This window comes from Ctenocephalides felis, unplaced genomic scaffold (assembly GCF_003426905.1).
Source record: "Ctenocephalides felis isolate EL2017-DRISC unplaced genomic scaffold, ASM342690v1 CF-g0.4_SCAFFOLD_01886, whole genome shotgun sequence".
Taxonomy (NCBI): Eukaryota; Metazoa; Arthropoda; class Insecta; order Siphonaptera; family Pulicidae; genus Ctenocephalides; species Ctenocephalides felis.
Window position 1 is genome coordinate 160,841,014 of NW_020538040.1, and position 24,355 is coordinate 160,865,368.

The window sequence follows — 24,355 nt, forward strand, 5'->3', positions numbered from 1 at the left end:
AAAAACATTTTACTTGCCTGAATTGACAAGATGACAACTGCGGTTTGGGAGTCAAATCAAAAAAGTAAAAAAAAAAGCCTTTTGGCGGTCAAAAATTATCATTAGACATATACACATCAAATTATCGATATTTTATGGAGATTTTAATAATATGTATCATTTTTTTTTAGATTTATATGGGTTCCGTAACGTCGTTATTCCGTTAAAAGGCGACGCGGCGCTTACGCGCTTCGATATTTTGTCTCCATGCAGCTAAAGCAGTGTCATAGCTTTGAAAAAAGTTCAAAATTTCCAAAATATTTCAAACTAAAAAAAAACATTTTTTGCACGTTTTTTCCCAAAAAATCAATTTGCCACAAGGCACGATGCCATACACCACTAGTTCCAATTATTTGAACAGTGATTTAGAACTTAAAGGTCCTACGAGTCCTGCCGTGATGATTTGATTAAACCAACTCCGTCGGTTTTATAGATGGCAACCCAAGCAATTGTTCTATCTCTATGTAATGAATTTTTGTTATTACAATTTCTGTAATAGTGATGAACTTTTTATTGATGCAGCAACGCCGGATGAGGGCTATTTTACTTGGAAACATATTGCTATCTATATTTTCTATTGAAAACCGATGTCACTACTGCTTAATTCTAGGCTGCCTGAGAAACACTAATTGAAACACTCTAGGGTGCTGGACCTGGAATCACTAATTGAAATCCCAAAGCTCCCAAAATTTGAAACTAGATATAACTTGTGGTCTACTATTTTGTTACAAATAAAATTTTAACAAATTTTGATTTGTTAAAGGTAATAATATCTTCAAAATTAATTTACCGTGGCAGCGTGAGGTATTTCAATGCGTTCGGTTACTTGTTGCAGAATGCTAGAACGCCTACGTTTTCCCATGTTCTGCAAGACGGATAATTTCAAAAATACTGCTTCTAAGGTATCAGTACGATATTGTTGCATCAGATGAGCAGGTGATTCTTCTGCTAAAAATTTACCACCTCGCATCAAACCGATCTGTTGGATAAGAGACAAAATATATAGATAGATTGCATAAGACTGATAACATTGAAATATAAATATTCATTTTTTATTTAAATAAAGCAAGGATTCTTATTAAACTCTGCTCTTATCTTGCTCTTATATTAGAAACAAAACAAAGTTATTTTTATTAGTTTTGGAAAACACTTCCGTATCGCAAAAACAAGTAATTAACATTATTGAAGTATTTACTATGAGATAATTATTCATATCGCATTCCAATTTAAAAATTGTTATTGAACTTTGATGTTGTTTTTCCTGATTTTGCAGATTAATTATATAACAGAAAAAAACTCACCATATGAGCTTGCCGCGTTTCTTCAATGTAATGTGTTGTTATGATAACAGTGGTTTTTCCTCCTTGTGTTATGTCAACCATGTGGTCCCATATACTATAAATAAAACATATTTTTTATAGTTTGTACGAGAATACATCTAATTTTTTAATCGCTATAAGATATTTACTTTAATCATTATGATTAAATTATGTAAAGAATGCCAGATGAACTAGGCAATGTATTTTTCCCAGCAATTGTATTATTAGTACAATTGCAAGATTACCATGTGATTTAAATCCAAAAATTCAAAAACTAAACGTTTTTTCTAATCGCGCAGTTTTATCATATACGATACTATACTTATTTATTTATGTAAATAATTTAGTATTAATATATTTGCATTAACCTTTGTCTCAAGACCGGGTCGACTCCAACAGTTGGTTCGTCCAGGATGAGCAGCTCAGGCTGGTGCAACAAAGCTGCTGCCAATGATACACGTCGTTGTTGCCCACCGCTCAAACTTTTAACCATTCTATAAGGACAAGTATTAGTATTAAAATCTAACTTATGATAATGTAAGACTTACAGATATAGATGTAAGAGATAATTATTATATTAATTAACAACCGAAAAAACTCTATAAAAACTATATTTTTGAGCATTTTACACCATTGTTTAAAATGATAATATTAGGTGAATTTTCTATGTGTGAGTCGTGGTTTCAAAAGCTCTATTAAAATGATAACTACATAAAATTTCCTATAAATATTTGGGAAATGATTCTTGAAATGTGTTAAACTCTCATTATAAACCACGTCGCATTGTAATGTTGCAAAGCAAAAAATGTCGAAACAGAAAACGACGCACTCCAATAAATTCACAGGTTGCGGCAGTAATGTAGAGCATTTGTTTTACGAATTACAAAATCATTCTATCATGGTTTAATAGCAATATTATTCTATATAAATCCATTAAATAGATATATTTACAATCGCTTTTTATTTGCTTGAAATATGAATAATTTATATTAAGAGAAAAAAAGATCAAAAGATAACATTTTATTAGCGGACTCAATTATCGGTAAATTTATTTAAATCTCTGATAATTCTTCAAGTGTAACAATGAATTATTTGTTGTTTGTAAACAAGTTGTTTAATCTTGACTTTTTTCCGGAAGCTTTTCGTTTTATGCTTAATACGATAAAGTGTTGTAAGCCTTTCCACAAACGTAATACACCAGAAATCGTTTTAGGATATCGTATAAAATCTTAAGAATATATCCACATTATTATACTATTCTAAAACTATTGACCAATGTATCTTTTAAATAAACAAGTGGAAGCATTTTTGTGGATAAAGTTTGTAGTCGCGATCTAGAGCTTCTATAAAAAGCCTACTTTTGTAAAATTCGAGCAGTTCAACATAATGCACATAAATTATTTGAATGAAGATAATGTAAGAATTGAAATGTAAATGATAATAATAACATGTAAAGATAAGTGTTATACAAAATAAAATTATGTACATAATTTTAAAAAAAAGAAATGTTCAAGGGCAATCATCAATACATTTAGTATTTTGCTTATAAATCAAGATAATAGAAATACTATATTTTGATAGCATAAAATTTAAAAATAAAAAATAAGTTTTACCTTCCTCCGGCAGGTAACTGTAGAAGATCTAATAGAAAATCTATTCTAGCATCCACTTCACTTGTAGACATACCAGATATCCACCCGAAATATATCATTGTCTCTCTAATCGAAAACTCACCGTAGAGAGCAATTTCCTGAAAAAAATTTATCGTAATATTCACTAATTATAGAAAATAATTTTCTTATATGAGTATTCTCTAATTAATTTAGTAAAGGTTATGATCGTGAACAAATGTTACTTTCGATTATGATAATAAAGCAGAGCAAGTATATACAATATTAAGGCCTGTTCACACGACGCTTGTTTCGTTTCATTTTTGGTCGGCTGGCTGGTATGCTAATTTTCAAGAAGGCAAAATTGCGTCGTATCGATCTCCATTTGTTTCCAGCAAGCGAGATTTTGATATTAAAACGTGCGCTATTTTTGTGGATGGATCATATCAGGGATATGAAAAAAACCCGAATCACACGGCATTTGTTTTCTGGGATGGCTCCATAGCATGGTTAGGTGTGATTTGTTTTAGCTTACTTGATTTTCGAGTGTGATTTGTTTTGGCTTGCTAGATTTTTGAGTGAGATTTGTTTTAGCATTTAAAAATCTAGCAAGCTAAGACAAATCACACTCGAAAATCAAGATTATCATCTAGCAAGCTAAAACAAACCTCACTCAAAAATCTAGCAAGCCAAAACAAATCACACTCGAAAATCAAGGTTATTTTCTAGCAAGCTAAAACAAATCTCACTCAAAAATCTAGCTAGCCAAAACAAGTCACACTCGAAAATATAGGTTATCATCTAGCAAGCGAAAACAAATCTCACTCAAAAATCTAGCAAGCCAAAACAAATCACACTCGAAAATCAAGATTATCATCTAGTAAGCTAAAACAAATCTCATTCAAAATCTAGCAAGCTAAAACAAATCACGCTCGAAAATCAAAATTATTATCTAGCAAGCTAAAACAAATCTCACTCAAAAATCTAGCAAGCCAAAACAAATCACACTCGAAAATCAAGATTATCATCTAGCAAGCTAAAACAAATCTCACTCAAAAATCTAGCATTTAAAAATCTAGCAAGCTAAGACAAATCACACTCGAAAATCAAGATTATCATCTAGCAAGCTAAAACAAATCTCACTCAAAAATCTAGCATTTAAAAATCTAGCAAGCTAAAACAAATCACACTCGAAAATCAAGATTATCATCTAGCAAGCTAAAACAAATCTCACTCAAAAATCTAGCAAGCCAAAACAAATCACACTCGAAAATCAAGATTATCATCTCGCAAGCTGTTCTAGCTTCGGCAGAACATATACTAAAATCATCTAGCAAGCTAAAACAAATCACACTCGAAAATCAAAGTTATCATCTAGCAAGCTAAAACAAATCTCACTCAAAAATCTAGCAAGCCAAAACAAATCACACACGAAAATCAAGATTATCATCTAGTAAGCTGAAACAAATCTCACTCAAAAATCTAGCAAGCCAAAACAAATCACACTCGAAAATCAAGGTTATTTTCTAGCAAGCTAAAACAAATCTCACTCAAAAATCTAGCTAGCCAAAACAAGTCACACTCGAAAATAAAGGTTATCATCTAGCAAGCGAGAACAAATCTCACTCAAAAATCTAGCAAGCCAAAACAAATCACACTCGAAAATCAAGATTATCATCTAGTAAGCTAAAACAAATCTCATTCAAAATCTAGCAAGCTAAAACAAATCACGCTCGAAAATCAAAATTATTATCTAGCAAGCTAAAACAAATCACACTCAAAAATCTAGCAAGCCAAAACAAATCACACTCGAAAATCAAGATTATCATCTGGCAAGCCAAAACAAATCTCACTCAAAAAACTAGCAAGCCAAAACAAATCACACTCAAAAATCAAAGTTATCATCTAGTAAGCTAAAACAAATCTCACTCAAAAATCTAGCAAGCTGAAACAAATCACGCTCGAAAATCAAAATTATTATCTAGCAAGCTAAAACAAATCTCACTCAAAAATCTAGCAAGCCAAAACAAATCACACTCGAAAATCAAGGTCATCATCCGGCAAGCCAAAACAAATCTCACTCAAAAAACTAGCAAGCCAAAACAAATCACACTCGAAAATCAGCAAACTAAAACAAATTTTACTCAAAAATCTAGTAAGCCAAAACAAATCACACTCGAAAATTAAGATTATCATCTAGCAAGCTAAAACAAATCTCACTCAAAAATCTAGCAAGCTAAAACAAATCACAGTCGAAAATCAAAATTATCATCTAGCAAGCTAAAACAAATTTCACTCAAAAATCTAGCAAGCCAAAACAAATCACACTCGAAAATCAAAGTTATCATCTAGCAAGCTAAAACAAATCTCACTCAAAAATCTAGCAAGCCAAAACAAATCACACTCGAAAATCAGCAAACTAAAACAAATTTCACTCAAAAATCTAGCAAGCCAAAACAAATCACACTCGAAAATCAAGATTATCATCTAGCAAGCTAAAACAAATCTCACTCAAAAATCTAGCAAGCCAAAACAAATCACACTCGAAAATCAAGATTATCATCTAGTAAGCTAAAACAAACCTCACTCAAAAATCTAGCAAGCCAAAACAAATCACACTCGAAAATCAAGATTATCATCTAGCAAGCTAAAACAAATCTCACTCAAAAATCTAGCATTTAAAAATCTAGCAAGCTAAGACAAATCACACTCGAAAATCAAGATTATCATCTAGCAAGCTAAAACAAATCTCACTCAAAAATCTAGCATTTAAAAATCTAGCAAGCTAAAACAAATCACACTCAAAAATCAAGATTATCATCTAGCAAGCTAAAACAAATCTCACTCAAAAATCTAGCAAGCCAAAACAAATCACACTCGAAAATCAAGATTATCATCTCGCAAGCTGTTCTAGCTTCGGCAGAACATATACTAAAATCATCTAGCAAGCTAAAACAAATCACACTCGAAAATCAAAGTTATCATCTAGCAAGCTAAAACAAATCTCACTCAAAAATCTAGCAAGCTGAAACAAATCACGCTCGAAAATCAAAATTATTATCTAGCAAGCTAAAACAAATCTCACTCAAAAATCTAGCAAGCCAAAACAAATCACACTCAAAAATCAAGGTCATCATCCGGCAAGCCAAAACAAATCTCACTCAAAAAACTAGCAAGCCAAAACAAATCACACTCGAAAATCAGCAAACTAAAACAAATTTTACTCAAAAATCTAGTAAGCCAAAACAAATCACACTCGAAAATCAAGATTATCATCTAGCAAGCTAAAACAAATCTCACTCAAAAATCTAGCAAGCTAAAACAAATCACAGTCGAAAATCAAAATTATCATCTAGCAAGCTAAAACAAATTTCACTCAAAAATCTAGCAAGCCAAAACAAATCACACTCGAAAATCAAAGTTATCATCTAGCAAGCTAAAACAAATCTCACTCAAAAATCTAGCAAGCCAAAACAAATCACACTCGAAAATCAGCAAACTAAAACAAATTTCACTCAAAAATCTAGCAAGCCAAAACAAATCACACTCGAAAATCAAGATTATCATCTAGCAAGCTAAAACAAATCTCACTCAAAAATCTAGCAAGCCAAAACAAATCACACTCGAAAATCAAGATTATCATCTAGTAAGCTAAAACAAACCTCACTCAAAAATCTAGCAAGCCAAAACAAATCACACTTGGAAATTAAGCAAGCTAAAACAAATCACACTTAAAAATCAAGAATGCCATGTAGCCAGCCCAGAAAACAAATGTCGTGTAATCATCGCTTAGATATATAACGAGCACTTTTTTGCGCTTCACTAGCAGTCCATGTAATATAAGGTCTATGTTCGGGCTTCATTTATAGGTTTATGATCCATCCACAAAAACAACGCATGTTTTAATATCAAAATCTCGCTTGCTAAAAAAAAATGGAGATCGATACGACGTAATTTTGCCTACTTGATAACCAGCATACCAGCCAGCCGACCAAAAAAGCAACGAAACAAGCGTCGTGTGACAGGCCTTTACATATTATAAAATATATAATTCCGATGAAATAAATAATGAATAAAATAGTAACTAGTCTAAACAAGTAAAAATATTCTTCAAAAATAATAATTAAAAATAAAATGGAATAAAACCACATCGATTATTGCTCCGTTTAGAGCTTAGAGTTTCTATATATGTATATAAATATATAAATTATATAATATATTGTATATGCATGTACTTTATGTTGCTTGAATATCAATATTACCTGTGGCATGTAACCAATTCGTGGACCAGGTACACCGCTGCCTCGTGATCCGGGCGTTCCGCCCAACACCCATATCTCACCCTGATTAAGTCGTCGACGTCCTACAATACAAGAGAGCAAGGTAGTCTTTCCACAGCCTGATGCACCCAGTAAACCATAACTGAAAAAATAAATAATGAATTGAATATTTTGACAAAAAAGGTAATTGAACAAATGCAGTTTTGATTTTATTTTTTTGAATATCAAGCTACAGTAGTACCCCGCTTAACGCTGTTTAGCGCTCGTTTATTTTAACCCAGGTGGAAGATGTCAAAGATATAATTCAAGAAGCAGTCTTGAATGATGTTTCTAATGATGAAGAACTCTGAATTAACTGAACAAGAAGAAAATAAAAATGTTGACACCAGTGTCTGAATTACTGAAGAAGAGAAAAAAGAACTTTAGGTGGCGTTTGTAAAAAGAGTTTGTATACCATAACTGTAATAATGGACATTTTATTGAAAATGATCCGAATTTTGGCAGGAGCTCAAGGCGTGGTGTTAGAGATGCTCTTTCCGTTTATGAAGAACTTTTAAGAGAACAAGGCAAACAACATTAGATGCTTTTGTCACAAAAAGGGAGAACACTGAAAACGCGTAAGGCTAACTAATTATGACTGACTTAGTATTTTATTTGTTTATACAAGAATATTCGTTTTGTTATTTATATTTTGTTTTTATTTTTGTAAGAAATAACAATGTGGTATTAATTTCGGCTTTAAGAAATAAGTGTTAGATTTTATTTTGATTAAAAAAACATACTTTCTACATTTAATATCTAACCAATTTCCTACCCATCTATTTTTCGACCCCAATGTTTCACCACGTTAAGCTGCGCATTACTGTATCTTTATTTTTAAGTAAAAATCGATGTAAACACTGCTTTATATCAGGATGTCCGAGGCATGTATCGAACCTAAAAATTCTGAGCGTAAGCCCATAGCTCTAACCACTAATCTGGGAAACATATTCATTATTAACTCAAAATTCTAATATTTCCAATAATATATATATATATATATATATATATATATATATGTATATATATTGAGATATATATATATATATATATATATATATATAATATTTATCATATGCGTCCATTCTAAGAAAATTCTGCAATATGACGATATTAATAATAATAAATATGTTACATCAATATTTAAACTAAAATACACAAGAATGTGTAGAAGAACTCATAAGCTTGTCTTATTTATTTCAAACTAACTATAAGATAAAAACAAGTTTACATTGAATAATGCCTACTTTTATATACTGTTTTTTTATGCTAATTGAAATAACTATACTCGTTATAGCAACTATAGTAAAAAGTGAAATTTAATACTTAAGTCTGATGATGATATAAATAACATAAAATAGAACTTATAATTTTAGAAATGTTCTATATTAATAGATATAAGCGTAAAAAAATGTGTTATTGATTACTAATAATTAGTTTCCGATATAAATTGATAAATGTAATGATAAAAGATTATTTATATCAATTTATATATTTTTCTCTAAATTATTTTTTTCTAGTTTATTCATATATATTATTTTGTATTTATTATAAATTATTTATATATTTTAAAGTTGATTTTGTTTAAAAATGTTTATAATTGTAAATTAGCAAGATTTATCTGATTATAAAAATAAAGTAATGAAAAAACAAAATTGTTCAAAGGTGTAACATATACATCATAATTCAACAAGTGACAACAAAGACAATGACGTAAAATACAATTCATGTGAATCGGGTTGTCATAATGTTGTATAACGAATGTGATATCTAACTCAAACTAAACAAACGGAACATGGCATCGTGCCTTAAGGCAAATTGCTGGTAATTCCTGTACCGAAAACTAAATTATTAAAAAAAAAACTTTGCAAAACTTTGAAGATATCAAATTTTTGAGAAATTTTTTGTACACTTTTTTTAAAAATTTGATTTTTTATATATTGCTCTTTTTTGGAATTCTTGAACATTTTTTTAAGCAATCGCGCTGCATAGCTGATTTGGTATCGAAATATCAAAGCGCGTAAGCGCCGCGTAGTCGGCTAACGTGTGAATATTGATAATACGATGTACATGTGTCTAATGTTCATTTTTGACCGCCAAAAATGGCATTATTTTTTACTTTTTTTTATTGGATCTCCGAAGACGCTGGACTGCCTTTACAAATATTTTTTCAAATCGGACGCTCGGTTCACTCAAAAACTGAATTACCATTTCTGGCTCTTTTTCACCGTATCTTGGAAACGGCTAGACTTGGCTTAATTAAAAACTAATCAGCACGTCTCCTTATCAATGCGGATCGAATATTTTTTGAATTATTCAAATCGGTTGATCTGTGTTCCCGAAATCGTCGACAAAAATTTGTATCCGCACACACACATAAATGTATTTCCTTCGCTATATAAAAAAACACACACATACATACATAATTTTTTTCTAAGGTATGCCAAAATGTTCAGAAACCTTTGCAACGTAAAAATATATACAAATTTTCATTTTCGATTTTTTTGCTATTACTATAACTATAACTCGGGAAGTTAATCCGAGACAAGTGATATGGACGTTCTTTTTTGAAGCCCTATGGGGTTATTTTTTTTTATTTCAGTAATTTTATAAATATATATTTTTTGTATATTTTTTAACATCAATCAGAATATATCAAATCCTACGACATAGGCTTTTATGGATGGCAACTAATATAATTGCCCTAATTCTATGTTATTAATCCATTATTTGCATTTACATTACTATTTATTATTATTATTTCTGTAATACAGATTTTTTTATTGATGCAGCAATGTCAGGTAGTATCTATTTTCACTTAGAAACATATTTCTATCTATATTTCCAAGTGAAAATCAATATCACTGCTGATTGACATCAGACTATCCACGAGAGGAGTATCAAATCTGATTCCAAATACATAGCTCGAGGCCACGTGGGAGCCTTTATTTGTATTAATTTTGTTTAATTACAAAATAAATTTGAATTATACGTTACAAAATAAACATATATTTCTTGGCAAGGATAGTTTCAATTGCTGAGTATTCAACATTCTTACAACCGGAGTAAAATTATGCATTAGGCATTATAGTTTCATTGACTTATTAACAAAACATGATACCATAAATATACTAAAATTTCCAAATTAATTCAGAATTTGATTTGTATATAATTATAAAATGCAAAATTATATTTAATTCTCGCAAATTGACACAAAATATTGGTAAAATGCTAAGTTGTATTTATCCATAATTCCATGATGAAAATAACGAAAAAAAACCAATATGATTTATCATGCTTAAGACGAAAAAAAATTCAAATAAAAGCTAAATCAACGTCAGTTGACGTCAGCGGAATCAAATTCCGAACTTACATACTTATGACATGGTGAGCTGCCTTGATCCCGCATTATTTTTTCCATTCACATAAACGCAAAACAATTAAAAAATCAACTTTTTTGCTTTTGTTATTGTCTACAATTCTCTTCTTAGGTTCAAATAGCATGATTTGTTTTTTGAATAAAAATTTCAACAAATAATTACGTTACATAATTTTGTAATCTTGGGTTTTTTAACCAAGGAAAGTTTTTGTGATTCCATCAAGGTGGTATTAAAATAAACAAGGTGGCATTTCATTTGATTCCAAAAAATTCATGCATATTTCTCGTATGAAAGGATACTCTTTATGGAATGATAAATTTAGTGACAAAAAACATCTAGAGATAATAATAGTTATATAAGCTCAAATGTGTTTACTACAAAATACACTACTTTTTGCTGTAATTTTTATATATTACTAACAGCAAGTATATAACTTAATATTCCTACAAGGTTGTGTGATGACTTCTAAACAACTTGGCTTTAGAAAGCAACTCAACGATTGGCTTTATCACTTTATTATGAATTTATTATTGAAATAACTCTAATACTGACGGCTTTTTATTGGGTGCAGTAATATCCATCTGGAACTTCTAATTGCAAGCCCATAGCACTGACAACAAACCACGAAGAAGCATTTTTTTATGTATAAAAATTTAAAAAAATGGATAAAGCTTAAAAAAATCCATATAGTCTATAGTTTAAATATTCAGTTTAATTTGTGAAATAGTAAAAGTAAAAAAGTAACAGAGATTGAATACATGTCATACATGCCAATAAATGATTTAAAATAATTTTAACGTATTAAAACGCTTGTTTTAATATAAAAGTTGATAATATACAACTAATAAAAAATAAAATTAAGAAATAAAAATAAAAGAATATAAGAAACAAATTAAAATAAACGGTTTACTATATTACATTGGCATTCCCTATAAAATTACGCCCAAAACGCAGAGAAGCATTTTTTGATGAAATAAGTAATTTAAGTATACTTAAAAAATGGATCAAGAATAAAAAAACCATATGCTCCCATAGTTTTAATATTCAGTTTGATTTGTGAAATAGTAGAAGTAAAAAAGTAACATAGATTGAATACATGTCATACATGCCAATAATAATAAATGATTTAAAATAATTCTGACGTATTAAAACTCTTAAAATAAAATTGATAATATACAACTAATAAAAAATAAAATAAAAAAGAAAAATAAAAGAAAATAAGAAATAATTTAGAAAAGAGAGGTTCACTATATTACATCAGCATACCCTATAAAATTACGCACAAAACATATTTTTGATTGAAAGTGCACTGTAATTTATTTGTACTTCAATGAAAAACATGTAAAGATTCGGATAATTTAAATGTAATTTTAATGATGATCAATATTCGCATAAAAGTTATGTGGTATCTTAATCAAATAACGAGATCAGAATCTCAATACAGGACTTTTCTCAATATGGCATCATTTTGGACCATTATATGCAACTTTAAAATTAATAAAATAAGTGCAATATAATATATTACATCAGCATCTCCCATAACTCACAAAACATATTTTTTAATTGGACGTGCACTGTAATTAATTTGTACTTTAACGAAAAAAGTGTGAAGATTTGAATCATTTTTATAGAAGTAATGTGGCATCTTATCTCGTTATTAGATTAGATTCGCCATAATTTTGCGGATTAATATGCAATTTTAAAATTAATAAAAAAAGGATTAATAGAATATTACATTACTATCTCCTATCAAGTATGTCCCAAATTGGTTGATCTGCCAGGACTTCTATTTTGAATTTTAATATAAATTTTACACATCTCAGACAGGCAGAAGTTCACGGTATCAGAATAAATCAGAAGACATGCATCTAATTGTAAGTACAAAGACTTAGACTCGAATATCATCCGAACTAATTTACCAAAGACTTGCTTTCATCAAATATACCCAAAAGACTCAAAAGATAGAAGACTTTTAGATTTAGCAATTTAACAAATAAAGTAGAGTTATTCTTACTCGTCTGCATTTCATCATTTTTCAAACCTAAAATGACTACCACTGGGTAGCATTTTAAAATTTTTCATCTATACATTTGTCATCAAAATAAATGCTTTACCAATTGTAATTATATGGAAATAGAAGTATTTCCTATGACCTTACGCACAACACATATTTTTTAATAGAAAATGGACTTTAATTCAATAATACTTCCTCGAAAAACCACAGATTAATAAACGTAGAAAGGTTATGTGAAATATATTTCATCAAGATATTGTATTTTTCCTCAATTCGCCATAATTTTGCTTGCTCACATTCTTTGGGACATTCCCAGTCGAACAAATGGCATTGATCATTTTCGCACATACGCGTAGGAGTATGAATAAAACAAATAGTTTGATGTTGAAGGTGATTGTAATAGTTACAAAACACAGAAACTCATTATTACATAAAATAAAACTAAATACTGAAATTTTGGAAACAAAAGATGAATCAATAAAACGGCCGAAAAAATATCAAAATGGGAACTATAATTTATTTAAATGAGTTACATAGTTCGGTTCGGTAGAAGAAACATGAATCAGAAGGTGAAACCTTTATTAATAAATTCAAATAGAGTTACTATAGAACTGATACGAATATACATATATGCAAATATACACAAACACGCAATATATATATATATATATATATATATATATATATATTATATATATATATATATATATATATATATATATGTATATATGTGTGTGTATGTATGTATGTATGTATATCAAAGTTACATGATAAGAAATGAGGAATTTAAGTCTTGCTAAATTTTTAAAAACGAGCGGTACTTAAATGTCAATATCACAGCCTCATCTGAATCAAACCTGTTTTACTCTGGTATAATAGTCAAACTTTATAAGACAACTTATGGATCTCAACCACTGATTAGTAAATATTTAATTAACAATATTACTTTTATTACTATTAATAATAATAATTTTATAAACTTGTATAATATGAATACTATATAATTGCATATTGCATACATACAGCTACATATATTATACACCGCTGAATTAACTGAATTAGTGAGAATCTGCGAATAATAAATTATATCGTTCGATTTTTCCTTATTTAACTTCCCGTAGGGTAAGTTATTGTAATCGTCCAAAAATCGAAATTGAAATTTTTCCATTTCTCGACGTTTTGAAGGTTTCTGAACTAAAGATTTTAATTTTAATTCTGGCTAAAGCTCTAAAGCTTACTTATATACTTTAAATAAATAATTTTAACTTTGAAATGCAGTTTATATAATTCTTATAAATATTAGACAATATTACAATATTTATAATAATCTATCTGAAAACATTCAATATTCCTCGAACATATTGTTACGGTACGGGAAGTTCCAGCAATTTGCCTTAAGGCACGATGCCATACACCCCACTAGTTGCATTATAAGGTTGCGAATAGATACAACTTAGCAGTTTATAAATCTTTTCGTGTCGAGAATTTAATCCATTACTTTAGAATCATATTAAAATATTTATAAATAGATTATAATCTATTATACATTCATAAAGAAAATTAAATAACCTAGACGCATAATCAAACTCTGGATGCAAGAATATTCCATAATAAATGAATAGTCATCTTGTTTAATATATATTCAAACTTGTACATATAAAGCAGTTCTGGTCAAACTAATCGAATATTCACCTAATTCATTATTAACTTTCCGTAGTTACCTTACTAGTTGTTTTAATGAGCCAAAAATCGAAAATGAAAAATTTTGCATATCTTTACGTTTCAGAGGTTTCTGAACATTTTGGCACACCTCAGGAAAAATTGATGCGTGTGTATGTGTGGAGACAATTTTTCGTCGACGATTTCGGGCGTATGGATGAACCGATTTGAAAAATTCAAAAAGCAATCGATTCCAATTGATAGGGAGATGTGCTGATTAGTTTTTGGCAAGGCAGATCCGGCCGTTACGGAGATACGGAGCAAAGAGTGCAGAATATAGAAACCGAGTTTTTGAGAGAAGTACCCGATTTGAATATCCAAAAAACATTCAGCTTGTGTTGTCAAAACAATTGTTTTTGGATTTTTAAATTTTTTTTTTACTGTGGGGTAGTTTGAAAGTTATAATTTTTAAGAATACGTTACATATTTGTTTTATAAGATGTATTATTATTTTTAAGTTAGATTCAATAGATGTTTGTATATAACCTTTATAAAAGCTTACACGGGGGTAGGGTAAAACGAACGCACCGTATCTGTATTGCTCCGTATCTCCAAAACGGCTAAACCAGCCTTTGCCAAAAACTAATCAGCACATCTCCCTATCAATAGGAATCGAACCATTCAAATCGGTTGATCCGTGCGCCAGAAAACGTATCGAAAAAATTCGAACATACAAAACACACACACATCCCCATCCATTTTTTCTGAGGTAGGTCAAAATGTTCAGAAACGACTGAAACGTGAAGATATGCAAAAAATTTCATTTTTTTATTTTCGGCCCATTACTATAGCTTATCCTACGGGATGTTAATAAAATCTAACTCTACCGATAAATATATATGACAAAATACGAGATCAAGGTTATATACAGTGTTATCACTGTAAAAATGTACCCATAAAATTTATATTTTGCATTAGTTCAATAATATAGCTATTATTGCGTAAAATCTCTTTAAAATTAAAAAAAGCATTGAAACGGTTCAAACAGGCCTGTTGCCCTCTGGTCTGGTATTTTACCTCGTCTATGGGGTAAAAAAGACCAGATGAAGACCAAATTTTTGGAAAATAACAAAAAAACACACTTCTACAATAATAAATTAGCTGGGAGTCTTACTGGACATAGTCCAATAGTTTGGTTAAGCATTTAATAGATCGAAGTGAAATTGGAGCTTTGTGCCCCGCCCAACCCTCTATTCTATTATATTATATTATATATAAATATATATATATATATATATATATATTAAATAATGGTTTATCCATTAGATGGCCGATCCATCGACGCTCAACAAATTAATGACAAGGCGACATTGAAAATTGTGTCGGCAAGTGATCGCATTAATAAAAAGTAGCAACTCATAAATAATAAATTGAGTGATGTAGGGAATTTTAATTTTGTAAAATAACAACATATAAGCACCTTGAGAAACTTCTGACGTATATTGGATCTACAATCATGGTTTCAGTACTATGCATCATTGCGGAACCTTGGCAAAAATCTGATATGTATGGAAGTTACACTATACGCATCAATAAACACATATTTAATATCTGGCTCTATAAATACACACACTGTTGGTGCATATACTATTGGAGATCTACTATTACAAATATTTACAATCACATTTAATTCATTAATAAAAGTTTATAATAATAGTTTGTTGTTTGCGGTTTTAATACAAATGTTGTTCATAGTCGAATAAAATAGCTTTTCATAGCATTGATGCATCTAATAAAAATTCCTCGGTATTAGAGATGATCTAGTAATAAATTTATCACAAAGAGATAGTCCAACCGTTGGGTTGACTTCTAAAGCCACATTATTAGGAAGTCATCACAACAAGTTTATAGTTCTGATTGTTGTTGATACTATAAAAAATATAATAGTTGAAACCAATAATTACTTCTAAATTACAATAAGGTATAAGAAATTAACATTTGTGTAAAAGCCTTCATAAAATAAGTTCAACTATTACTACATGAAGACTTAGCTTATAAGTCCACTAAGTTCTGATTGCTGTTAATAATATAAAAATGGTAGAAAAAAATAATGTCTTCTAAATGATAATAAGATGTAACAAAATAACAATTTTCCTAATAACTTCTTAATATATATCTAATTTTCCACTATCATATACAATAGTTTTTGGTCGCAAAATGATAATAAAATTGTTCAAGTTTTACTATTACTACAACTTCATAAAGACACTATATTGTAATGAGCTGCAGACATATAGTTGAAGTGCAGAAATACTTGTTTAGCATAATTGTTGAACATTCAAGTTGTGAAGAGACACCTATTTCAAGGATACTGTGTTAGACTGAGTGTTAGATTTTAAATAATTGGTATCATATCGTAAACCCATTTATATATTTTGGCCATCGAACATTATGTTACTTTTAACTCTTTTTTAAAAAAAAAAATATTTTCAACTAGTGGTGTATGTCATCGTGCTTTAAGACAAATTGCTAGAACTTCCCGTACCGTAACGAAATGTTCGAGAAATATTAAATGTTTTCAAATAGATTATTATAAATACTGTAATATTGTCTAATATTTATAAGAATTATATAAACTAAATGAGACTAACTAAGTGAGATTTAGAACTTTAGTCAGGCTCAAATTAAAATCTGAATTATTTTCGATATAAAAAAAATATTTTTTTGAAAAATTTTCAAAAATTTTGTTAAAACAAGCAGAAAGTTCTTCGAATCATTCAAATCGGACGCTTAGTTCTCTCAAAAACTGCCATATTTTGTACAAATAGCTCCGTATCTTCCAAATGTTTGGACCTGCCAAAAACTAATCACCTTTTCTCCCAATCATTACAAATTGAATGTTTTCTAGATCATTCAAATCGGATACTCCGTTCTCTCAAAAACTCGATTTGTATTTTCCGCATTCCTTGCTCCGTATCTACGTAATGGCTAGACCTGCCTTTGTCAAAAACTAATCAGCACATCTCCCTATCAATAGGAATCGAATGTTTTTTGAACCATTCAAATCGGTTGATCCGTGCGCCCGAAAACATGGACGAAAAAAATGCGGACATACAAAACAAACACACACACACACATCCATTTTTTCTGAGGTATGCCAAAATGTTCAGAAAAGATATGCAAAAAATTTTCATTTTCGATTTTCGGCCCATTACTATAACTACCCTACGGAAAGTTAAAAAATAGTATATTTTTGCAACTCTCAAGAGCCAATTCTATTATAGACGGTTAATTTCATAAACAGCTTTTTTAAATTTATAGAACATAATAAAAGTAAACTTCCATTATCATTACACCTGAACGGTAATGTATATTTAGTGCGCACATCATATAATAATTAATATGTTTATCTTCTCGTTGATGACATGGGGTAGCACTAACTAGTCCCAGGTTCGATCCCAAACTCGGCCAGTTCGATATCAATCAGTATGATATTTCTTTATTTATTTATTCATAAGCAAGCCGTAATCAATAATAATAAATATTATTTTAGGTTATTGTCAAGCTTATTCATAATTAAAACTTAAAGGAAAGTAATTTTATAATATTCATAGTAGCTGCCCGATTTTCGCTTCTAAAATATTCATCATCAAGTTCATCATTTTAAAGTCTATTAAACCACTAGTCAAGCCCAAAATTCTTGCACCAGGTTGAAAGTTATACTATTTTAAAACCGTAAAAAATTAAATTTATGAGAAACTGAAAATATATCAAAAAGATATCAAATTTCCACTTAAGGTTATAGATCTCAAACATAATTTCAAGCAAAAATAGCCTTTCGTGGCCATTGGTGCACCACTTATTCGCTATCATATATCTAACATATTAGTCCAAACATGAAATAGAAGAGTGGTTAACCATTGGGTTTCGTAGTCCTATTCGCTGCTAATTTTTTTTATCTTCTCAATATTCAGAAACGCTGAAATCATTCACCTTTGTATCATTTAACAATGCACCTCAATATCGATAGCTATCATTATCAACCGCCAGTTCATTGTCAAATCCACGAATTCATTTAGTTCAGCAAAGAAGAAGTTAACTACGAACGAATAATCAGTGATCAACAAAAAACCGGTCGTCCCCGACGGATAAAACTTTCCGTACTGCGGCCTCACCGCCTTCGGAAGGACAAAGTAGATGCGGATCAAAATCTCTAGAATTTATTTTTATAAAAATATTTCTTGGAATCATAATAATTGAATAGAAATAATTTCATAAAACAAAATATTAAATTAAACAATTAAAATTAAATTTAGCAACTATTCGGTCCACATCAAGGGTATAAATGTTTGGTTACGCTATCTTAGTCGAAGGCGATCAAAAATACAGAAACTAGAGAAATCTTCAAGCATTATCATATTTTTATATATTAGGGTGGTCCTTAATATGAAAATTTTCAAATTTCCTTGCTTCCAAGGGCTCAAATGGTTAAAAATTGATAAAAATCTATACTCTGAAAGTTTTAGCTCTTAATATTAACTTTTAGATAGTGCGCAATTCAATCAAACTTCGTAAGGAAAAAGCATGGAAAAAATTTTGAAAATTAAAAATAAAAAAAAATAAATTAAAAGTGAAAATTCGTGTCATTTTTTATTGAAAATTCGACGCTCTGCAAAATTTTTGAATATTTTTTCATGCTATCTCCATACAAAATTGATAGAATTGCGCTCTACCTAAAAGATAATACTAAGAACTAAAACTTTCAGAGTTGTTGTTTGTTTGTTATCAATTTGGAACCATTTGAGCCCTTGGGAGCAAGAAGATACGAAAATGTCCATATTAAGTACCACCCTAATATATATATATATATATATATATATATATATATAATATATAATATATATATATATATATTATATATATATATATATATATATATATATAATAAATATATATATATATATATGTTTTACAGAAACCAACTCTTAACGAGTCATATGAGTTGCTGTGCTGACTTTTTAACCCTTTCCACTCGAATGCCGCCGCTCCGGCCCAAACGGTTGCCTATCTCTATGTGATGAATTTATTATTACAATTTCTACAATACTGATATTTTTTTATTGATGCAGCAATAACACAAAGGGCTATTTTCACTTGGAAACATATTGCTATCTATATTTCCAAGTGAAAATACGATGTGACTGCTGCTTGACATCAGGCTGTCCGAGAATGTAATGAACCTGAAACCTATATTACAAAAACGATAACTGCAATAAATAAGCCACGAAAAAGCTTGAATGATTATCTATATAATATAGATTCATAAATAATTGATTGTTTTTAAAATATATTTAGCCTGAAACTAAGTATGAACAATGTTCTAAGAAATTATAATTCTCAGTAAATTGTTCTAAGAAAATTGATAATAACGTTTATGAATTGAATAAAATTAGCAAATTATTATTGCAATTCTACTTCCGTTAATATACGTAACGTATAAATATACAATGTTATATTGAATATTCATCAAATAATGATATCATAAAAGTTATTAATTTATAAAAATAAGTATTAACTTTTACAAATACAGAAATGCTGTTTCTAAGTAACAAATTATTACCTGCCATTTTTGTTGTGGATTTAAACTAAAAATCAAACAAGAAGTGTTCCGCGCGTAGATCTTTTAAAACCGGAATCCAATAAGCAAAAAAGAACTATTAGAAGCTTCACAAGCAGACAAATATCAATTATAAAAATGAATCATATTTTAACAAGGGTCAATAATATCATTCTATAATAAACATATTCATAACCAAAACGAAAATTCAAATATTTTATTGGGGCTTTCCCGAGGCTCTGCGGTAGAAGTTTTGGTCTTACATCCAAGGTTCTAGGCTCGATATTTTTATTTATTACAAGTTACATAATTTATTTTATGACATGACATGACATGACAAACAAAAATGTGATGACCGTGCAAGAAAACGCCAATCTTAACAAAAAAGTTTGACCTTTGACCTGAGTCGTCAAGTTTAGTAACTAATTTTAACACCTTGACCTTTCTAAATTTATGCGTGTAGTGCATAATTAAGATTATTTTGAACTATTTTTGCTGTTCGTATTATTGTATTTTATTATCGTAATGGAAGGTAATTCGTGTTCATCAACAAAAAATAAATTGTATTCAAAGTGCAAGTAATGCACTTGCACTTTCAGTACGAACTTTTAATAACACAAGCTCAAATGTAGTGTAATATGGTTTATAATATTTATGAGTAAAAGCTGATGACTGATATTAAAAATAAACTCATGAACTAATTTATCACGAAATGATAAATCTAGGTAATATTATTATTGCTGTCTCCAAAAAACATTCAGTAATTAGATTGTTGGTAGTAAAAATGGATGCTTAAAAGGATACCCAGTAGTAAACCTTTTAGTTATGTTTATAGAAAATAAAGCAAGACAAATCATCTCTTATGAATAGTACAAAATTAAGTACATTGAATAAAACATATACTATTAATTGGGAATAGCGGTGCACAAGTTAATTGTGTCCTTGAGACAATGTATAAATAATACTCCTAAAATTGGTAAATAATAATTTATTAGTTATTTTGTAATGTACACATAGCCATTAGATCATTTGATGTTATTGTGTACAAATATTTGAAAGCCAATAAATTTTGCAATCGTCATTGTTGGACTTCCTGTGCATTACAAGAAATTTTAAGACCCCGCAACTAGAGAAAATCCATTGAAGGCAAACACATCATTTGGATGTAAAAAAGCTAATGAGTGAGGTCATAGAACAGTTGTTAACGCAACCATGGTCATATATATATATATATATATATATATATATATATATATATATATATCTTATATATAAATTTCTTCTGTACGGGTGTATGATTTGATACTTCTCCTACTAAACGGTTATTCGGATTTTGATAATTCTTTTTAGAGTTTGTCAAAGGAAATTTTTAAGCTTTAATGAACGATGAAACTATAGTAATATTGTAGAAATAAATGGCAAAAATTACAAAAAAACACTTATCATTGTTTGACATTGAAAACATTTGAACTGGCATCTGCTAGAAATGTCAATTCACTTCAAATTTGAATTTAGTTGAAATTACGAGCCTAAATAATGTAATGTCTACATTATTATTGCCGAAAAGCAGCTAATATATGCCAGAAATTAGAATAATATTTCAACAGTATGTGTTTGGCAGATGAAATTATATAATTCAGTTTAATAAATAACGCAATAAGTCCAAAATTACATATATATTATTTTTTTAAACAGATGCATGTGGCATTTTGGTTTACTTTACTAAATTATTTAACAATAATTTAGATTCATGTGTCAAAAATTGATTTGGTTGGCATTGGATATAGAATATTTAGCAAGTTGATCTTAGATTGAAGAGTGCTCATATGAACTAGATTTTACAAATTAATTCTACTAGGATTTGAACAAAAACAATAATGTTTATTAAATTATTAGTAACAAAAGTGTACTTTAGAAATTATAATTGCCAAAAAGCAACTAATATATCGTACGAGATTATGAAAATTATAGACTAAATTATTGAAGCAATTATATTGTGTGGTAAAATCAAGTGTGATATTGTTCTTTTACCGCAGATACTATATTATTTTTTTCTGAATTTTTTATACTGCTTATGCTAAGACCATAAATGAATCACAAAGACAGGACATCAAATAGAATATTAAAAAGTATATGATAGGATATTAAAGAAAATTTGAACTTTTGAATTGAAGACGTGGGTACAGGACAACGTCTGTCGGGTCGTCTAGTATATATATATAAATATATATATATATATATATATATAAATATATATATATATATATATATATATATATATATTAGCTTAGTGACGTGCAGAGCGTGAGAGTTCTTTATTAATTACATACATTAATTTTCTTCTTCATTGTATAAATTATATAAATTATCATGCGTTTTGAAATACTATATTATAGGCACGACTAATAAAGGCAGAAAATTCACTTTATACCCTACATAACATTAATACAAAAAATCTGACAAACCAAATAAAATTTTGGTATATTTCATTCATATTAAATACAAAAAATTTGCCATCAGATTTCAAAAGTTACTCACATGGATCCTTTCGGCACTGTCATGTTAAGTCCATCCAAAATAATATTAGGATTTTTACTTGATCCATATTGTTTGTGAGCTCCTCGCACGCATACTGCATGTTGTTTTCTACTGGCAACTGTACTTTGTTGCGATTTTAGTTGCCTTCGTCTTAAGGCAAGGTCGCTGTCTTTTACTTGGGGCAAAGGAGGCAGAGGTTCCGATTCGGCTTCCATCATGATCCTATCAATATGAAATAGAAATTAATAATAAATCTACAGGATTTTTATTTCACCATATAATTTGCAACGATCCCTGGGGGACATTCAGAAAAGGTAAAAGAAATATAATAAATAAATGGCATAAATCAATTAGATATAACAATATGGGGGCGTCCATTGATTACGTGAGATTTTTAGAAGGAGGGAAGGTTTGACAAAAAATTACAAAATATCACGTGAAAGAAGGAGGTGTATAGTAAAATATCATGTGTGTTTATTATTTACCAGATTTTTTTGTAAATTTAAATATTTTCAAGAAAAATCAAAAATTTTACAAATTTTACTTGTAACTAAAAATACACGTGATGTTTGGTGCCGGGGGGCGTGAGTAATTTTGAATATCACCACGTATCACCAAAGGGGAGAGGGGGTCCAAAAATCCTTAAAAAATCGATCATATGATTAATGGACGCCCCCTAATTATAAGTTACCAGTGTTACTTCTACTTTAAATAAAAAAAATTGAGCAAGACAATAGAGAAAATAGATAGGAATAGATTACAAATTCAATCTTTTTGTGCTAATATTAAATATTAAAATATGAAAATAATCCAATTATAAAAATAATAAATCATACAAAATTATATTAGAAAACAACAAGATTTCATTTCGTAGCCTGAAAAATTACAAAGTCTATTACGTTTGCTCCGTTTCACTATTATTAAGAAGATTCTATCTACTAATTGTTTTTAAAATGGGAAGTTCCGACAATTTGTCTTATGACAATACCATACACTAAAACATATTATTAGTTTCAATTATTATAATAATTTTCTAATAAAATTCCAATTAAAATAACGGATATAGCATATGTCACGAAACCGTCAACTGCAAAACGACATATGCTAAAATATATTATTTTCAGTACTCAGAACACAAAATACTCAAGAATGAATAAATTTTGAAAAATATTTTAGAAATAATTTATTATAGTTTCAGTTAACTACTACTAGACCTAAGTAGTGTTAGAACTAAATATCGAGCAATGAGTAAATATCGATACTTTTATGTCGATAGTGAGTACTTTCACTATCGATATTTTAGCTAGATATATTTGCCAATATCAATTTAAGTCACCTAAGTTATTAGAATTTTATAAACAATACTTGATTCACCGTGGTATGTTACAAAACAGTCTATAACAATTTTGATAATATGATAAAAAAATTAAAAAAAACTTATAAGGTTCAGTCATTAAATTATTGAAGCAAATCAGAAATATATCCAAACAAAATTTTAAAACAAGTCCTGTGACCCCAATTAACAAGAATATGGCCTCCAGATAACACGTGATTAACATCGTTAAAAATGTTAATTAAGTAACAATTAGTAAGATAAATGCATGAATCTTATCTTAGTTTAACATATTTATGATGATCAGTTTAGCTTATAAAACCTTGTAATTCTTTGATTGCTAAATAAAGCTATTAAAAATATCAATTTCCATTTTAAACAGTTAACTGTATCGAACTCATTTTACAGTGCGCATTTTACAGATATCGATTGAAAAAGATAAAGTTTTACTTCTTTGGGTAACATAATATACCTAATACATACGCATTAAACTAAAAACTAAATAAATTCAATAAAATATTAGACAT

General features: G+C 29.1%; 1 protein-coding gene across 1 annotated transcript; it reads right to left on the reverse strand.

Moving 5' to 3' along the window:
• Positions 1-820: 820 nt before the first annotated feature.
• LOC113376148 (ABC transporter G family member 23-like) lies at positions 821-22,710 on the reverse strand. Its single transcript, XM_026616071.1, has 6 exons — positions 22,496-22,710; positions 7,231-7,390; positions 2,972-3,108; positions 1,727-1,852; positions 1,341-1,434; positions 821-1,018 (listed from the first exon to the last, which is right to left on the reverse strand). The coding sequence occupies exons 1-6, from the start codon at positions 22,708-22,710 to the stop codon at positions 821-823; spliced, it is 930 nt and encodes a 309-aa protein (XP_026471856.1).
• Positions 22,711-24,355: the final 1,645 nt, after the last annotated feature.

Coding starts and splice junctions, on each gene's coding strand:
- LOC113376148 (XM_026616071.1), bottom strand. CDS start 22,710: ATGGAAGCCGAATCGGAACCTCTGCCTCCTTTGCCCCAAGTAAAAGAC. Junction 1,853..2,971: donor CAGTTACCTGCCGGAGGAAG/GTAAAACTTATT, acceptor TTGTCCTTATAG/AATGGTTAAAAGTTTGAGCG. Junction 1,435..1,726: donor GACCCGGTCTTGAGACAAAG/GTTAATGCAAAT, acceptor TTTTATTTATAG/TATATGGGACCACATGGTTG.